At 48.6% G+C, this 15313-nt stretch overlaps 7 protein-coding genes across 7 annotated transcripts; 4 read left to right on the top strand and 3 right to left on the bottom strand.

The window, feature by feature from the left end:
* Nucleotides 1–201: 201 nt before the first annotated feature.
* On the top strand, nucleotides 202–3605 carry K460DRAFT_417538 (uncharacterized protein; the record flags this gene model as incomplete). Its single annotated transcript, XM_040937887.1, has 5 exons — nucleotides 202–497; nucleotides 551–1176; nucleotides 1226–1738; nucleotides 1934–2142; nucleotides 2202–3605. 5 exons carry the CDS (start codon nucleotides 202–204, stop codon nucleotides 3603–3605), a joined length of 3048 nt encoding a protein of 1015 aa, XP_040789030.1.
* A 2078-nt stretch (nucleotides 3606–5683) lies between these two features.
* Nucleotides 5684–6752, bottom strand: K460DRAFT_406672 (uncharacterized protein; the record flags this gene model as incomplete). Its single annotated transcript, XM_040936983.1, has 2 exons — nucleotides 5684–6476; nucleotides 6703–6752. 2 exons carry the CDS (start codon nucleotides 6750–6752, stop codon nucleotides 5684–5686), a joined length of 843 nt encoding a protein of 280 aa, XP_040789031.1.
* A 1306-nt stretch (nucleotides 6753–8058) lies between these two features.
* On the top strand, nucleotides 8059–8942 carry K460DRAFT_124822 (uncharacterized protein). Its single transcript, XM_040926646.1, has one exon. The coding sequence runs from the start codon at nucleotides 8099–8101 to the stop codon at nucleotides 8588–8590; it is 492 nt and encodes a 163-aa protein (XP_040789032.1). The 5' UTR covers nucleotides 8059–8098; the 3' UTR covers nucleotides 8591–8942.
* Nucleotides 8177–10223, bottom strand: K460DRAFT_367244 (FAD dependent oxidoreductase-like protein). Its single transcript, XM_040933542.1, has one exon. It carries the CDS (start codon nucleotides 10066–10068, stop codon nucleotides 8587–8589), a length of 1482 nt encoding a protein of 493 aa, XP_040789033.1. The 5' UTR covers nucleotides 10069–10223; the 3' UTR covers nucleotides 8177–8586.
* Nucleotides 10224–11483: 1260 nt separating this feature from the next.
* K460DRAFT_281634 (uncharacterized protein) lies at nucleotides 11484–12557 on the top strand (the record flags this gene model as incomplete). The annotated part of the gene is made up of 2 exons (XM_040928507.1): nucleotides 11484–11591; nucleotides 11646–12557. The coding sequence occupies 2 exons, from the start codon at nucleotides 11484–11486 to the stop codon at nucleotides 12555–12557; spliced, it is 1020 nt and encodes a 339-aa protein (XP_040789034.1).
* Nucleotides 12558–13343: 786 nt separating this feature from the next.
* K460DRAFT_286690 (uncharacterized protein) lies at nucleotides 13344–13532 on the bottom strand (the record flags this gene model as incomplete). The annotated part of the gene is made up of 1 exon (XM_040928912.1): nucleotides 13344–13532. A coding segment is annotated over one exon (189 nt), but the record flags the coding sequence as incomplete, so codon positions are not given.
* Nucleotides 13533–14312: 780 nt separating this feature from the next.
* On the top strand, nucleotides 14313–15302 carry K460DRAFT_406676 (uncharacterized protein; the record flags this gene model as incomplete). Its single annotated transcript, XM_040936984.1, has 1 exon — nucleotides 14313–15302. The coding sequence occupies one exon, from the start codon at nucleotides 14313–14315 to the stop codon at nucleotides 15300–15302; it is 990 nt and encodes a 329-aa protein (XP_040789036.1).
* Between the last annotated feature and the right edge of the window lie 11 nt (nucleotides 15303–15313).

A 15313-nucleotide genomic window follows, 5' to 3' on the forward strand; every position in this document is an offset into this window, starting at 1 on the left:
GCTTTTCAGCCTGGTCCGATGAACGTTATATTTTCGCTATTTCCCATCTCCTTGATGCAAAGACATCTCTTGCCCCAGCACCCCGTGGATCCTAGCCATCGGTTAAACCCCATAGTACGCTTGATTATGAAGTGTTGTTCTATAGTTCTTTTGCGTGTCAGCACGATTTGGTTCCCTCAATCGACAGCTGGGTATTGAACGATGTCGAACGCGGGTATGAAAGACGAGGTCCTAGATGATGATGCAGCGTCCGTTAGAACTATACTAAGCGATGCACCACCCGTCCTTCATACGCCTCCGGAAAGAGAGAACCTGATTTCGGCATTCTCAAACGACATTGGAAAGGATATTGGACTTGGTCAGTTGTCAGAAAGCGGTCGTGCTCGTGTCATGGCTCGATTCCCGGATCTTTTGAAAGATTTCAGTCTTCGGCTGGAAAGCTTCGTTTGGTCGGACAAACAACAAAATGCGAGAGATTTTATCCGGCAACAACGCGAGTACGTAATCTTCCCTCAAACGCTGATCATGTTCCGGGGGCTTAAAACCACAGTCGTATCACAAGCCACCTTCGTAGGGTCCATAGTACTGCGGAAGCATCACAGGATCCCGATCTAAGCACGCTACCACAGCATTGGATGTCTGTTGATGAGAAACTAGCATACTGGACAGACGCTGAAAATCGGAAAACCCCCGGCCCAAAGCTTGATCAAGACAGAGTTCTGGAACGAGTTGCAGATGAGGTAGTGATCCTTCCGAGTTATCAGGAAGTCCGACGGTTCTTGCTGGGTGGTTCAACTTATAAATGGTTTATCGAACGCGCCCAGCTGGCCGCAACTTTGACGGACAGAAAAGGCACTGCTATAGAAACGATCGCACACAGTATGTGGGCAGGACTTGAATCAGATTTGAAGACGAGACCTCGATCAAATCCTCTATACCACATAACTTTCGAGCTAGACTGGGACCTTCCCGGCTTTTTACAGAGCCAAAAGTACGACACCGCTGCCCAGACCGCCATGGAGAGCGTCATAACGATTACAGGAACAGGCGATATCGCACAGGCGTTAACGTGTGGTGACTACATGGACCAAGTTTGGCCATTGAGTGGGCGCAATGTTGTTCGCGTCCTGCAAATGGCCGCCGCTTCGCCGATGGAGCCTTTTCGGCCGTACGCAAGTGAGTTACCATAATATCCCTCCTACCACAAAGTCACTAATTACTTCAGTCTTGAAACCCCATTTTCATGGCGTAATCAGCAAAGTTTCTTTTGTAGGGTCTCAGACGCAAGTTCTAGCACTTGTAGATCAAGCCTCTGGAACAGAGCTGTGCGAGCAGTTGTCTTGGCTTGGATCTGCTTTCATCTCGTCCCCGATGCTAACCGGAGTTGTCCACACCTCGCCTTATATCGATCATGCAAAAGTTGGGCATATATTGCGCGTTAGGATCAAGTTCAAAGACACTCTCCCCCACGAGAACAGGTATCCTCAAGAGTCTATCAGTTCCTGCTGGCACGCAATGTTTTGCAATCCTACCGTCGTCGAAGGGTTTCCAGTACTGGCTCGAGATGACAATGAACAAGGACTTCAACTCCCCTTCAGCATGTTACACACTTTGGCCGAAGTGCAATATCTCACATGTTACAATGGAACGATGATACTCAAAGGGCTTTGCACTTTACTTGTGCCGACGCGCAAATCGGATCGCTCTGTCACATGGCATTTCCTTCACAATGACGACGGTAAACGGTTGCCGTATTTCGCGTTCCGTGATCGCTGTAGTAGCTTTCTAGGCACAGACAATGTCAATGCGCAAACCCTGGATGTGACAGATACCCGCCATTATGTAGGATGGGCATCCGCCATAACTAGCCATCTAGTTATGTTCTTCCTCTAATTTGCGCATTTTTGTACGCGAATACTGATATTATGAGCAGGCACCGAGAATTCAAATTACGAGAGGATTCAGTGGGCTGGGGTGAAGAAATGTACTGCTGGCTTTGCGATTGAACAAAAAGTGACAATTTCAGTAAGTAAATACATCGGTGCAAGTGGTTCTGTCATTCGAGGCAATCGAGATAGGCCTGAGTATGTGAAACATTCTACATACTCAATGCAGATTGAGAGTGCACGGAATATTCCTGTTGTAAGTAGAAGCCCTAGATTCTTTTATGGATTATAGGCAAATAACATGCCCTTATTTAGCTCATCTACGATACTGCAACCCAGCAGGCATGGTTGGTCGACGGAGCAAGTGCGCTCCTACATGTTGCTCGAACACAGGTCGCCCAGAAACCTTACGGAGGAGAGCGCTCTCTCTTCAATAATCTAAATTTCAACTCGTCTGAATTTAGCCATCCGAGGGCAGAAGGTGGTCCAGATGCGGCTCTAGATGCTTTGAGAAATGACCTCAACATGAAGCACAAGATTCTTCGAGAGTTTGACTCCTATGCTGAGGAAAAGACAGCCGTGGGGTCTCTCACAGTTGCCGCCAACGGTGCCAACATACCGGCCGCAGGCGATTCAAAAGGCTCGAGTGAAGGGAACGAAGAAATTTATAAAACGACTTGCTTTAGGGAGCTGACCTCTCAAATATGGAGCACATTGGAACAGATATATGATCGTCAGATGGAAGAAACAACTACCCACGGCTCCAAAAATCTACAAAATCCGTTCAGAAACATGCTTGAGGGTTATGAATTCATGGGAATTGTATCGTCTAGACACACTCTGACTCGACGGGCTATCAATCTGCAAGCAAATGGGGTAGCGTGGCTGCATATGATTAACCGTATCCACTCGATTACCCTGTTCGGCAAATATTTCGGCGAATTGTATCGGCCAACGGATCTCGTGAAGAAGAATATTTGCAAGCAATGGATGAGTGTCCCACCCGGGCTCGAGTATTTAGCCGTGTCGATGTCGCTCCTGAAAGCCATTAAGCAGAACAGCGTACAGGAAGGGGAAGTCGATAAAACTTCGAACGAGATAACCGAGGGTATTTCCTGGTCCCCGTCGAAAGATATGTTCAAAATTTGTGAACATAACTGCAATCATATCTTTTCAGGTCGCGTACAGAAGCTTTACAGGAAAGGGAAGCAGCGCGATTCAGGATCGTCATTTGAAACATGTCCGCAAGACGGCGCGGCCTTGTTCGGCGAGAACAGCCTGCTAAACGGCCATAGGATGCAGCCGTTAGCACCTGTACAACTGCAACCGGATAGCAACGTCCACGACAGTGGTTTGGGAACGAGCATCGAGACATCTTCAAAGACAATCCCGTCAACTTATAGTGGAGGGGAGTCGGACTTAAACACACAGGAAATGCAACTGTCGGACGAAACCCCAGGCACAGCATCATCAATGTCATCTCCACTAAGCTTGAGTGATAGTGTCATTCAGGTTGCCGAGATTACAGTACCGATAAGCGCTGGGGAGACTTCTCGGATTGCTACCACTGATCTTCAGCCACCATTGCTAGACGCAAAAGCCAAAGCCGTGGGTAGAGTTGCAATCCCTGCTGCAAAAACGAAAACAAAAGCCCCTACCGCGAAGAGAAGTCTCTCCAGGATGTGGCGGAAAATCGTCAAGAAAGTGCGTCAGCACTAAGAGACCATCTAGGAAGATGCTAACAAAGATTGTGATGCTCCAGGGCAGGGGAACAATAGTTTTATACGTATCGCAAATACAATTATTGGACATACTCCTACTTTTCACTTTCTCGCGTCTAAATTCGCCTAACAAGATTTTGCACTCTTTGTATAACTGCAAAAACTAGACACCTAGATGCCTGAAGATGCCTATCCTCGTTTTATCCCCTTCACCCTATTTGACTAAACCAACTCGTTAGTTCTATATCATTCAACGTAAGTTCCATTTCTCATTTCACTATGGATGCTACGGTGAATGCGCTGTTCAAAGACGCCAAATAAAGTGTTCGTTTAGGCAATATTAAATGGTTGTGGTGATATATGGCCTTGGGACGGACAGCTTTATGAGGACGTCTAGTTCCGTATTGAGCGCATACTGCAGGTTAGGACGAAAATCAACTCTAGATTTGACAACTTACTGTCCGCAAGCGCCATTGAGGAATTCACTTGAAATCTTCCTCGATACTTCAGCCTCGTCTACATTCACCCAGATAAGGACTAGCGCCCCGCCCCGCCTCGGATCACGAAGCACCGCCGTGCCTCATCTCCAGCTATTGGCCGAGGAGAAAGTCACGTCATATGATTTCTTTTGTGTTGCCTGAATAACCAATTCGCGGACATTGCTCCCATCAGCAATCGTTTGCAGCGCCCTCTACTTAGCCCAGGTCATTCTAGGTCAAGACTCTAATCAGTTCGAAAGCCCTACACTTCGACCTTGATTATTCTCAGTCTACAAACCTTGTTCAGGCTTCCAGCAATGGAGAGGTTTCCACTGTCTCGGTGCTCCATTGAAGGCACAACGTTCCCTGACCCAATGTGAGCATACTCTACTCCAACGGTACAGTACCAGCCAATGCCTTGCTGACTTCGATGAGGTTGTTCGCCCTCACCAAGAACGCCCACACGCGTTTACCCCGCGAAGTACGCGATATGATATACGGATACTTACTCACACCACACGAGATCTTCATGATTAGCCGATGCAGCCAATTGCGCCTCGACAGATTCCCTTACACTCACGGTTCGGAACCAGCTGACTGCAAGAAGAAGTTAGAAGACGTTGGGAGGACAAGTAGACCACACATCATTGATCCCCAAATCACGTATGCCCCGTTCGCAGCAGAGGTAATCGAACTGTTTTACGAGCTCTACCGCGACTTCTGGGTGGACACAACCTCTCAGATCCCGGCGTTCCTATCCACAGATTTCTTCGCCCTGAACCGTACACCCCGGCACGCGCGACTATCCTCACTGCGCATCAGTGGCCTCCTAGACACACATCAGCCAACCTCCATCAACCTCTCCACTCTAGCATCGGATTTGAATGCGCTTCTAAATTGCTCTTGGACACCGAACTTCGACCTAGACATCGGTTTTCGCGCTGAGTTTGGCGTTTCGTATTACGATCCCGAGGCTATTCCTGTCTTGGCGCAGAGAGTGCATGATACTTGGCAGATCTTGAGGCCGTGGATTGAAGAAGCCGAGAAGCGTGGGGCGCGGGTGTATTGCGCGTTGCTCACTAGAACGAGGATGTACATGTACATGCCCGGTGAGAATAATATGTTTGATACAAAAGAGCAGTGGGGGCAGGAGATGGATAACTTGGGGAGGACTTGTAGGCGGCTTATGATGGACTGCCGACGTAGAGCGGGATTAGTAGTGGAAGAACAAGGTTTCTTGGACGTGGTTAAGTCTACGTGTATTAGTTGTCTTTGGGGTTGCCTTGGCATTCTGTGCTGTTGTAGATGTTGTGGATTCTGTAGTGGGGGTCGGGGTGGGCATTTATGTTAAGTTGTTGGCGGTAGTGTTCTCGGTGCCAGAACTGTTCTGAGTATGGGGCGTTCATGCCTAGCATCTATTTCTCTCGAATGCTCTATATTGTGATATTATAATCATAGACATCATGTAAGTGACAAACTGTTTTATAAAACCAAATAAAAGCATGCACGTATTTGATTCGCTAGATATCTCCTCTCATCACTTCTCGCCATTGTGGTTACTGATTCTATCAATCATTCTGTGGTCAGCTTCTCATCCTCACAGAGACCTCACTATCTCGTGACTCTCCTTTATCTCTGTCATTCTCCTCAACCAGGTCGCCTCATCATTATCTATATCGTCCAACGTAAGTTTGATAACTCCCTTCACCACCCTGCAAAGTGACTCATAGTACCTCCCGACTTCGAGGCGCAGCAACACCTTCCTATTTCTCACAGACTCGAAGTCTTGAACGAAGTCCTTCACCGTCTGGAGGGTATTCGACACACTGTCTGCAAACGCAATGTTGTTGCGCCGCACCGGGCACTGGTCCTGCACACGGCAAACGCATCCGAAGAAGTCGACCTGGTACTTTGAACAAAAGCGAAACGTCAACACGAAGTCCGGTGCGAGAACAGGGAGAAGTGTCACTAGCTTTGGTAGATGAGCTTTGAGCTCTACCCTGCTTATATGATGTGCATCTGCTCGGTCCAGATTCACACATACGGTAAGACTGGAGATCGCATGATCACAGAGACGCATGTTCAACCCGAAGAATTCATGCTTGAGTATGGATTCGATATGCTGCGCGCTCTTCATCTCGAAGCCATTGTAGTGCCGAAAGAACGATTCAGCTATCTCCTCGGTTACCTCCTGGCCTAGGTGTCGCGGGTCTAGGAACCAAGGTCGCCTCCGCTCGTTGATGTTTTCATGAGGGTCGGGAAAACTGTCAGGCGCTTGTTTCAGACTTTTGCGGATGTTGCTAATCGTTTCTTCGTCCCATAGGTAGCCGTAGATCGAATCTCGAAGTTCGCGGGGAAGAATGAGGAGGGTAGTCGTGGAGGAAGAGTGCCTGAAACGCGATTAGTTGAAATAGAACAGGACAAATATCGGGTAAGTCGTAGTGTGGTGTCAAATCATATGTAGTGCAATCTTGGTACACTGTAACGTTCGGCTCTCACTTAGAAGCAAAAGATTTACTAGAACACATTGTGTCGATCAGGTATCGCTGCTTTTTCTCTCTCCATATTTTGCATATTTGGGATTGTCGACAAGGAAAGAGCGTGCTGTCCACATACCTGCGGTCATCGGTACTGTTCCCTCGTGTAGCAGCTAAATGGTCTCTCATGGTTTCGATATTCGTGTTTGAGTCAAAGTTGAATACCCAAGTCAGAAGCTGAGGTGTTCAGATTGCACGAGCTTGGTGTTTGTGTTGTGCATATGTAACGTTGGAAGCGAAGTGTCAAGCTGGCGCCTACCGTGATTCACTTACCATGCATGGTGACGTAACATTGAACACAAAACAAGCATGTGCAATCGTATGAGACGACCCTGTTCCAGTATTGCGAGAATTTTACGCGGCTCCATCGTCTCAAAATTCACGGGCCAGTGCATATGATTGGGATTGTTTGGATAGCAGGTAGTTGCTTTTTCTAGAGCTTACGAAATTCGTGTCCCGCTGTCTCAAATTCCCTGCTTCGTACTCCAACTAAGATCCTTGGGACTTTAGGACCTATGCCGGGCTCCGTGATTCCAGATTGCCTTGGTAGGTCAAGGTCAACCCATTGATCTTACTGGACAAGGAATCACAGGAGGCTGTAGCAAGGTAAACATATACGAAATAAGCAGAAGAAAAGGTAAGACAAAAACGCTAACTTACCATGCAGCCCATCTCATTCAATGTAATATTCTGCATTTCAGTGATTAGTGTCTCTAAAGGAATTTGTTGGCTCCTATGGACGCAAGAAGCGGGGAAACTAGCAAATCTCGGGTAGGTGCCGTCGTACAAAACGTCGTGTCCCGCAGGGCAACTTCATTGGGATTTTTCCAACATGTTTCTTTTACCAAGATAACAAACAGCCGCGTTCCACTATAATTTGTGCTCTCGTGGCATCGGTCACTATCACAACTGTGTCGCAACACCGCGGTTACGATTTGCAGAGAGCTCTCCGGGCTTCACAACTCTTTTATCCTCTCACGATCACACTGGCCATGGCTGTAGACGCAAACACTGCACGCTCGACCCTCGAGCTTGCTGACCTCGTCCAGGCCCGTCTTTCACGTGAGCTTCGAGACAATGTCTACGGCTACCTCTGGGATGCAGAATTCCTCGATCAGTTCAACTATACGGCCCTGTTGATGACTTCAAGACCATGCCCTTATACGACTTCCGGCAATGCTATTTGCTTGTGCAACAATCTTCATGACTCAATACTTCGATTCGCTCGCGCAGCCCATGTCGGAGCTCAGTTCGCGTGTGAGGCTGTCGCCTGGTTCTATGACAACTACGACGGCTTCGCGGTTCATTTCGACTATATTGGAACGCTCTTTCAGGAAGACGTTTTCCATGTTGGACTCACATCATTGTGGACTCGCATCCGCGGCTTGGAGCTCACGTTGATCATCACACGTCAGAGCACGATCGAAAAAAATATCTGGACGATACTTCTACGAACCCTCATACCACTGTTTGGTATGCCGTTTCGCGACAATTTCCGACTCGATCTCGCCGTCGTAGCCTTATCCAGCGGGAACAAGTACCCTCTGGAAATAGCCAGTTTCATCCATTCTTCCGAGCCACTTCTTGCTATATTTAAGGATATCGAGAACACCTCGGCTTCACTCCACTACACGAACCAGGGCCGTAGACGGGTTGATGTCGAGCACATACTTGGACCACTTGCAGCCAACAAGTGGCAGCTCTTCATATCGAATCAGGAGGTTACTACGAGGGATCATTGTTGTCGTCTGCAATTGAAATGCCGGTTGTCCTTCTACACGGAGTATGCATTGTGGAAAGTTGAAACGGCTTACATGACTTTGATCGAGGTTCGGGATCAGTTGATGCGAGGGCAGGCAGGTCGGGATGATAGCAGACTCGCTCGACAGATCACGGGGCACGAGATGGGTGAGGCCTTCAGGCAGTTGGGGATGCAGCTGATCTCCCGAGACGATACTCAATTCTAGATAGGGACTCGCATATCTGTTCTTCCACGGAAACTGCACTTCTTCAGTCTCTCTTCGGTTATCAGGAAGCTTTCCGGGAACCAATCTGGCTTCTCATGAAAAGAACCTTGGTCAATCATACCAGCCAGTGCCTCCGCCGACTTCAGACACAGCACCATGCCATGCCCGTTGAACCCAGCAGAGATCCACATGCCCTTTTTATACGGTACTTCACCAACAAATGGCCGTCCATCTGCCGTCGCGCCCATGATACCCGTCCATTCTTGTACGACCCGTCCTGATATCTCCTCGTCAGAAGTCTCGCCCCAGTTATCAGCACCAAAGTATCCCGTCAAGCTCTCGTGAAGATATTTGGAAATCTGGGAATTCAAGGAGCTGTCATTGACTGTGCCATATTCGCTTGCGCCCGCGTGTGGAAGACGACATAATCCGCCGCCTATAATAATGTGTTGTTCTCCGTTGGGAAGCGAACGCGGAATCATGTATTCGTAGCCGTCGCGATAAATGAACGAGTATGTGGTCGGGAGAGGACTCGTGAGCTTCGAGGCTTTTCCTGGTTGCTGTGCCGTAATCTGGCCGCGCATCGGGACTATGGCGCCTTGTAGGTCTTTCATAAGATATGGCGTATAGCCGTTGGTTGCAAGAATAACACTTCGTGCGGTGATGGTGTTGTATTGCGTGAAGACATCCCACATGGGTCGCTCGTCATCGGTGCCTTTTGGCGATGTGCGTATATTGTGGACAGGCGTACTTGTGCACAGTTGTAGTCCATTCTCGACACATCCTTTCAGCACGCCTGTGGTGAAGCGATACGCGTGTATACGGCCCGCCAAGTACTTGAACACGCCTGCTAGGTCTTCTTTTTCCGCCACTTCTGCGTTTCCATTCTTCGAGGCAATAAAGAACCTCCTTTCTAGGTCTTCATTCTTTTCGTATACCTGATACCATGCCATCTTCCCCTTATCTCTCTCTTCTTCTGTTGCGTCTGCTCGTAATGCTTGAATAGCAGCCTTTCCTAGGTCGAAGGTTGTATGATCGTAGATTACGTCAACTGTATTACAGAGCATGCTCTCACAGTTGATTCCCATCTCTTCGGCGAGTCGATGCGTCTCGGTGATGTTGGCGTACTCAAGACGCGCAATCTTCAACGCTTCCTCTTTCCCCAGTTCTTGCACGTGCTGCATGTAGCTACGATAGCTTGCAGCCTTCGTGTGTCCGCCATTGCGACCCGTAGCTCCGCTGCAGATCTCGCGAGCTTCGAGCATGACGATGCGCGCGTGAGGTTGAGATTTGAGAAGGAAATGCGCGATCATAGTTCCTGAGATACCTGAACCGATGATCGCAAAATCGTATGGTTCCGTCGATGTGTCAGTTTCAGGTTCGATAACATTCGCAAAAGGTGATTTAGGGTTGTGCCAGTACGAAGGAAGAGGGTCAGTAACGGGAGGTCCAACGGGAATGCCCGCACGTTCTTCCATGTTGATGAGCGTTGCACGCTACGGGTCCTACACAGTAAGTACAACGGCGGATGCAGTGTGGATGTCTTAAAGGGTAGGAAAGGTTTTGAAGAAATCCAGCAACATGTAAGATCTAGAAAGGCAGTTTCGGTGATGGTAATCTGCGCGGTTAGACATGGAGGTGGTGTTTAAGTGGGGGTGTGAGAGGGTGGATTGGATGTACCTGCTTCTTCGGGTTAGCAACTGCGTGCAACCTTCCAAGCTTGTTCAGAACATTGACTTGCTAAACAACTTTGCTCATACAAAGAGACGGGATGAAGGGACTATATCGAGAAAACGACATGCATATACACGCGAATGTGGTAAGTAAAAGTGTCTCCTCCTGTGTCATTGGGTAGCATACTAATCGATCCTGAAAAGCGCCCGGGTTCTCCACGTTTTTTACGAAGCTTAAGATAGCCAGAAAGCAAATGAATATCGATCGCAACCTATCGTCAAGTGTAGCTATGTTAATAGAATAACTTGAAAAGATATACTTTACCGTGTTTGCGAATTGAGGAGTGTTATGCAGTGGCGAGGATAGCCGTGGTCGGCCCATGGAACCAGCAATCATGTACTGAGAACGTCTCGTTCGTTTATTCTCTTCCTGCCCCTTTTAAATCATCGCTAACCTAAATCATTATATATTCACCATGACGGCGTCTAGCCAAATCACTGCCATCGTGGGGTACCCTTCAAAATAGCCCGGGTCGGGTGACGCGTTCAAGTTCGATATGGAATACTACCTTACAACCCATATGTCCATGATGAGAGAGAGCTTGGGGTCCTTATGGCATGTAATCCGGGTTGATTATCGAATGTCCTGATACCTGCCCAATATCAGGCAAACCCCCACCGTATCTCGTCTAGATGATGCGTTACTTGGGAACTGTGGAAGAATTGAAGTCAGCAGTATAGAATGGATCGGCTGAGACGGCGCCAGAGGCTGTAAAGCTTTCGAATGTGGTTCCCGTTATTTGGGTTGGGGAGGGAAGAGCAATGTGTTGAGCGGTAGGGAAACAGAGGGCGTCACGCAGGCTTAAATAGCTGGGTGAGAACCGAGCAGATGATTGCAGAGCTAAATAATATGAGTATGTCGGAAGCATCAAAAATGATACTTTGTGAGATGCAAGTGTTCAACGCAACGGTATGTGGGTCCTTCCTCGAAGAGCGCCTATTGGCGGATAGCTCGGGACAATGGTGTCCGATTATCGCGCATCAAAACCTCTCCCCGACAGTGAATTGATGACATTGATATTTTCATAACTTCAATGCAAAGACTCTCGCAATTATCATCCCATCTTGTTGAGAGTCCAGGGAGTGGAGCCACTGGGTCGAGGTACAGCTCTACCCCGCTTCAGGCCGATCGCGGCCACCCTGCAAACACAAACACCACAATGGCGAGGTCAAAGGTTATTGTAACGCGTCAATTGTTTGATGAAGCGCAAAGACTTCTTGATGCAAAGAAGGACGAGCTAGAGGTTGTGCAATGGCCGTCCGAAAAGGTGCGTCGTAACCCGCCTCGATGGACAGTCGGGTAACTAACGCGGCACCTGCAGCCCTGCGACCGATCATGGCTCCTCGAACACGCAAAAGGAGCAACAGGAATCCTTGTGATGCTCTCGGACAAAGTCGATGAAGAGCTTTTGGACGCAGCTGGATCCCAACTCAAAGTTATCGCCTCATTCTCTGTCGGCACCGACCATGTGGACCGGGGCGCACTCAAGTCACGCAACATCCGACTCGGCTATACGCCTACATGTCTCACAGACGCAGTCGCCGATCTCACTATTATGCTCATCTTGATGGCGCAACGGAGAGGAGGAGAGTCGATATCGATGGTTCGCAACGGCGAGTGGCCACAGAAGCCTTGGCATCCTCTACTTATGACCGGACCACAGATTCGCGGGTCAACAGTGGGGTTCTTAGGGTTCGGAAGGATCGCGCAAGCTACACTGAAAAGACTGCTGCCATTTGGAATCAAAAAGGCGCTCTATCTTACTTCGACGCCTGGAAAGCCGGTAAAGGAGGATCATTTTGGACTAGTCCAGGAGGCTGCGATTCCTATCGAGTCAGCAACTGGAGCAGATCAACTTGCGAAAGAGAGTGACGTCGTCATCGTGGGATGCGCGCTCACACCTAGCACAAAGCATCTCGTGAGCACCGATTTCTTCAACAAGATGAAGAAACTCGCTGTGGTTGTGAATATCGCACGAGGGCCCGTCATCGATACCGATGCGCTGGTCAGAGCACTAGACGAGGAGCAGATCTTTGGTGCCGGGCTAGATGTGATTGAGAATGAACCAAACATTCAAGCGGATCACCCGATACTGAAGCAACCACGATGTGTTCTGGTACCGCATATCGGGTCAGCGACTATCGAGACGAGAGAGCAGATGGCGACAGAATCAGTGAAGAACGTGTTTGCCGGTCTGACAGGAGCGGCAATGGTGAACGAAGCCGAACTATAGATTATAGAAACGTCGACACATTAGCCCAAAACAATTACCTAGGTACCCTGGCCAAAAACTCGGTTATTCAACTACGAACACAGCACCCAAGTCCAATGACCTCTCTCCTCTCTTTGCGACTGTCTGACCTTCATTGACCAACCCATGGCTATCCAAGAAATCCTTTGAGGGGGAGGGTACCAATCTTAGTGGTGCTTGTATTGCTCAATGTAATCATGTCAACCGTATCTTTGTATGATATGCAAAAGCTTCGTCGGTGAATTAGGGAATGTCCGAATCGGGGTGTGAATAGCGCGTCAGGCTAGCAAGTCGGACACAGAAGAGTGACTATCTATGACTTCTCATGACACTCTTCAAATACAAACGTCTGTCTAGACCACCATATGTGCTTCAATGGATGGGCGTAGCTAGAGGAGAACGGAACGTTATGGGATGGGGAGAGCGGTGCTGGCCGGGTGTGGATAGGGAAGAGTGTTTGAATTGATTAGAGTGAAGTCATGACGCCTTGCAAAGCCTAGCGATAATGTGTGCGCTATGATCTATGTTTGCCGTCTTTCGCCCTGAAGTATCGTGTTGGTGCCACGGAGCTCGTGTCCTCAAGCACCCGACTTAGAAAAGCGGGCTACGCAACGATCTCAGTGAGTGAAATTACGGTCCTTTTTGTGACTGTGAATACTAGTACACGAAAGTTCGCGATAACTTCGCTATCATGACGCCTGCAGAGATTCCCTTAGGTAAAGTGATCGTGACTGCTGGAGAATGCCCGACTGTAGCCCGACATCCTAACTACAGCTTGAATCTCAGGGCATCCGTTACCCTCCGGTAGTATCCACGACCATCATCCCTCTGCAAAGCAGCGTACGAGACCGCAAAAACAACCCACATCTCCGACAGTGCGCCAATAACCAAGACAACGATGATTGCTGGGTGCATCTTCGCAGCCGTGTGGAACTCGATCTGATTTCTAGTAGGGCTTTCCGGAGCTGATTCGGTTATTTTGCTTGGTTTCGCCGTTGGAGATCGTAGGGTCGTTGCTGCTTGCGCGGTGACAGAAAGATAGGCGAGAAGGACCTACCTAATTTTAGCAGCGGGAACTCTATATCAATGGAAGTCGGCCGTATAATACCAATACTATGGCACAAGGCCTCGTTTCGTTGAGTGTTAAAGTGCACAGCATAGGGTATGCTCTTAGGCAGGGCGAAGAAATGCTGCGTTGGGGTTCTAGTTTTTATTGCAGGTTGAGTCGTGATATTTTTGTACCTGTTATTGTGGATGATGTGATCGATCAGGGTTTGATAGAGATGACGTGTAATTGTAATTTCCTGTTATATGGGTTCGCGGTGAATTTGGGATGTAACAACGCATTTACTTTCACCGAAGAAGATATTTTGGGAACATCTTGGGTGTGAGTACTTCATTTTCACAATGAGCTGCAAGATGGAATTGAGTACGAAATGCTACTTGGGAAATTGGCGAATTCTATTCATGCGTAGTGTTCAGGAGGGTGTGTCTTTCTACTTAGGTTTATGAGGTGCGGGTTCCGTTTTTGGCATCGCATGCAAGTGAGTGACGAGCGGGTCCTAAACATGCAGCTACATAATGGAAAGCTGCACTCGCCCCAATAATCAAATAACTTCCTAGGCTTTAGACCTCCAGTTTTCTCGCTGATGCACTCGCTACATCTATCAGTATTCTTCTCATTTTTGTTATCAAATTTCTACCCTCGTGATTACTCTTAGTGATTCGAGAGCTACGATGGACCGGAAAACACTCCTCGATCGTCTAACACACAAGCTTCAAAAGCGCTCATCAACCAGCGCATTACGTCTATTCCCCAAATCAAAACCCTCTACTCGACTCGAAGGTAGAGGGGTGCGACCGGCGATAGCTTTCCATCACGCCGGCTATAATCCCAAGGATCTCAACGATACGGTAATACTACGTCTGAGGGGTTGCGTCCGTCACAAAAACGGAGTTAAAGCTACTACTGCAATCATCGCTCTCAATATTGTAACCGGGAACACTTTTCGCAGCGATAGCTACCTGACGTCCGAGCGCCGGGGCCAAAGAATCCATTTACGACCAGATGACATCTTGGAGCTACCAGAGTACTGGTTTCACGTCCACGATCCTGAATGTCCGTTTATAGAGTACGACAATGCTTATATTTGCCCATCGTTTGCGATGTGGAAATTTCCCCACAAAAACCTTCCCCCATCGTGGGATGTTGACAGGAGAAAGGGCTATACTGCAGGACGAAACATCTCTGAGTGGCAAGGTCGCACAACCGATAGTCGAGTTAATGCCTCGATAGCCGTGCGCATGCGCGATGGGAGTTGCGTCCTGTCTGGAGTATCAAACCTAGAATGCTACTGCGCGTACATCATTCAATCACCCCAAAGCTCATGGTACCATGAAGAGCTCTTAAGCCAGTACGTTTCTCAGGAGAATCCCAACGCAAAACGGGCAATATACTGTCCACAAAATGGTATAACATTGCGACGGGATCTTTACCGGGCGTTTGGGGACGGGGAGTTTGCGATCGTGCCGAAGGGCAAGCACTGGGTCGCGCACTTCTTCGACGCGACAACGAGACTGGGAGAGGAGTTTGACCAAAAGAGGGTCAGGTTGAGCTCAGACATTCCGAAGGAGCTCTTGTTTGCGAAGTTTGCGGCCTGTGTGTTTCCGCTGGTGAGGGGCTTTGTTCAGCAGGGTGAGCAGCTTGAAGCTGGGAATCCATTTTAAGTTGCACCACA

The sequence above is a fragment of the Cucurbitaria berberidis genome (genome assembly GCF_010015615.1).
Source record: "Cucurbitaria berberidis CBS 394.84 unplaced genomic scaffold K460scaffold_3, whole genome shotgun sequence".
NCBI classification, from domain to species: Eukaryota; Fungi; Ascomycota; class Dothideomycetes; order Pleosporales; family Cucurbitariaceae; genus Cucurbitaria; species Cucurbitaria berberidis.

Coding starts and splice junctions, on each gene's coding strand:
- K460DRAFT_124822 (XM_040926646.1), top strand. CDS start 8,099: ATGCCGTTTCGCGACAATTTCCGACTCGATCTCGCCGTCGTAGCCTTA.
- K460DRAFT_367244 (XM_040933542.1), bottom strand. CDS start 10,068: ATGGAAGAACGTGCGGGCATTCCCGTTGGACCTCCCGTTACTGACCCT.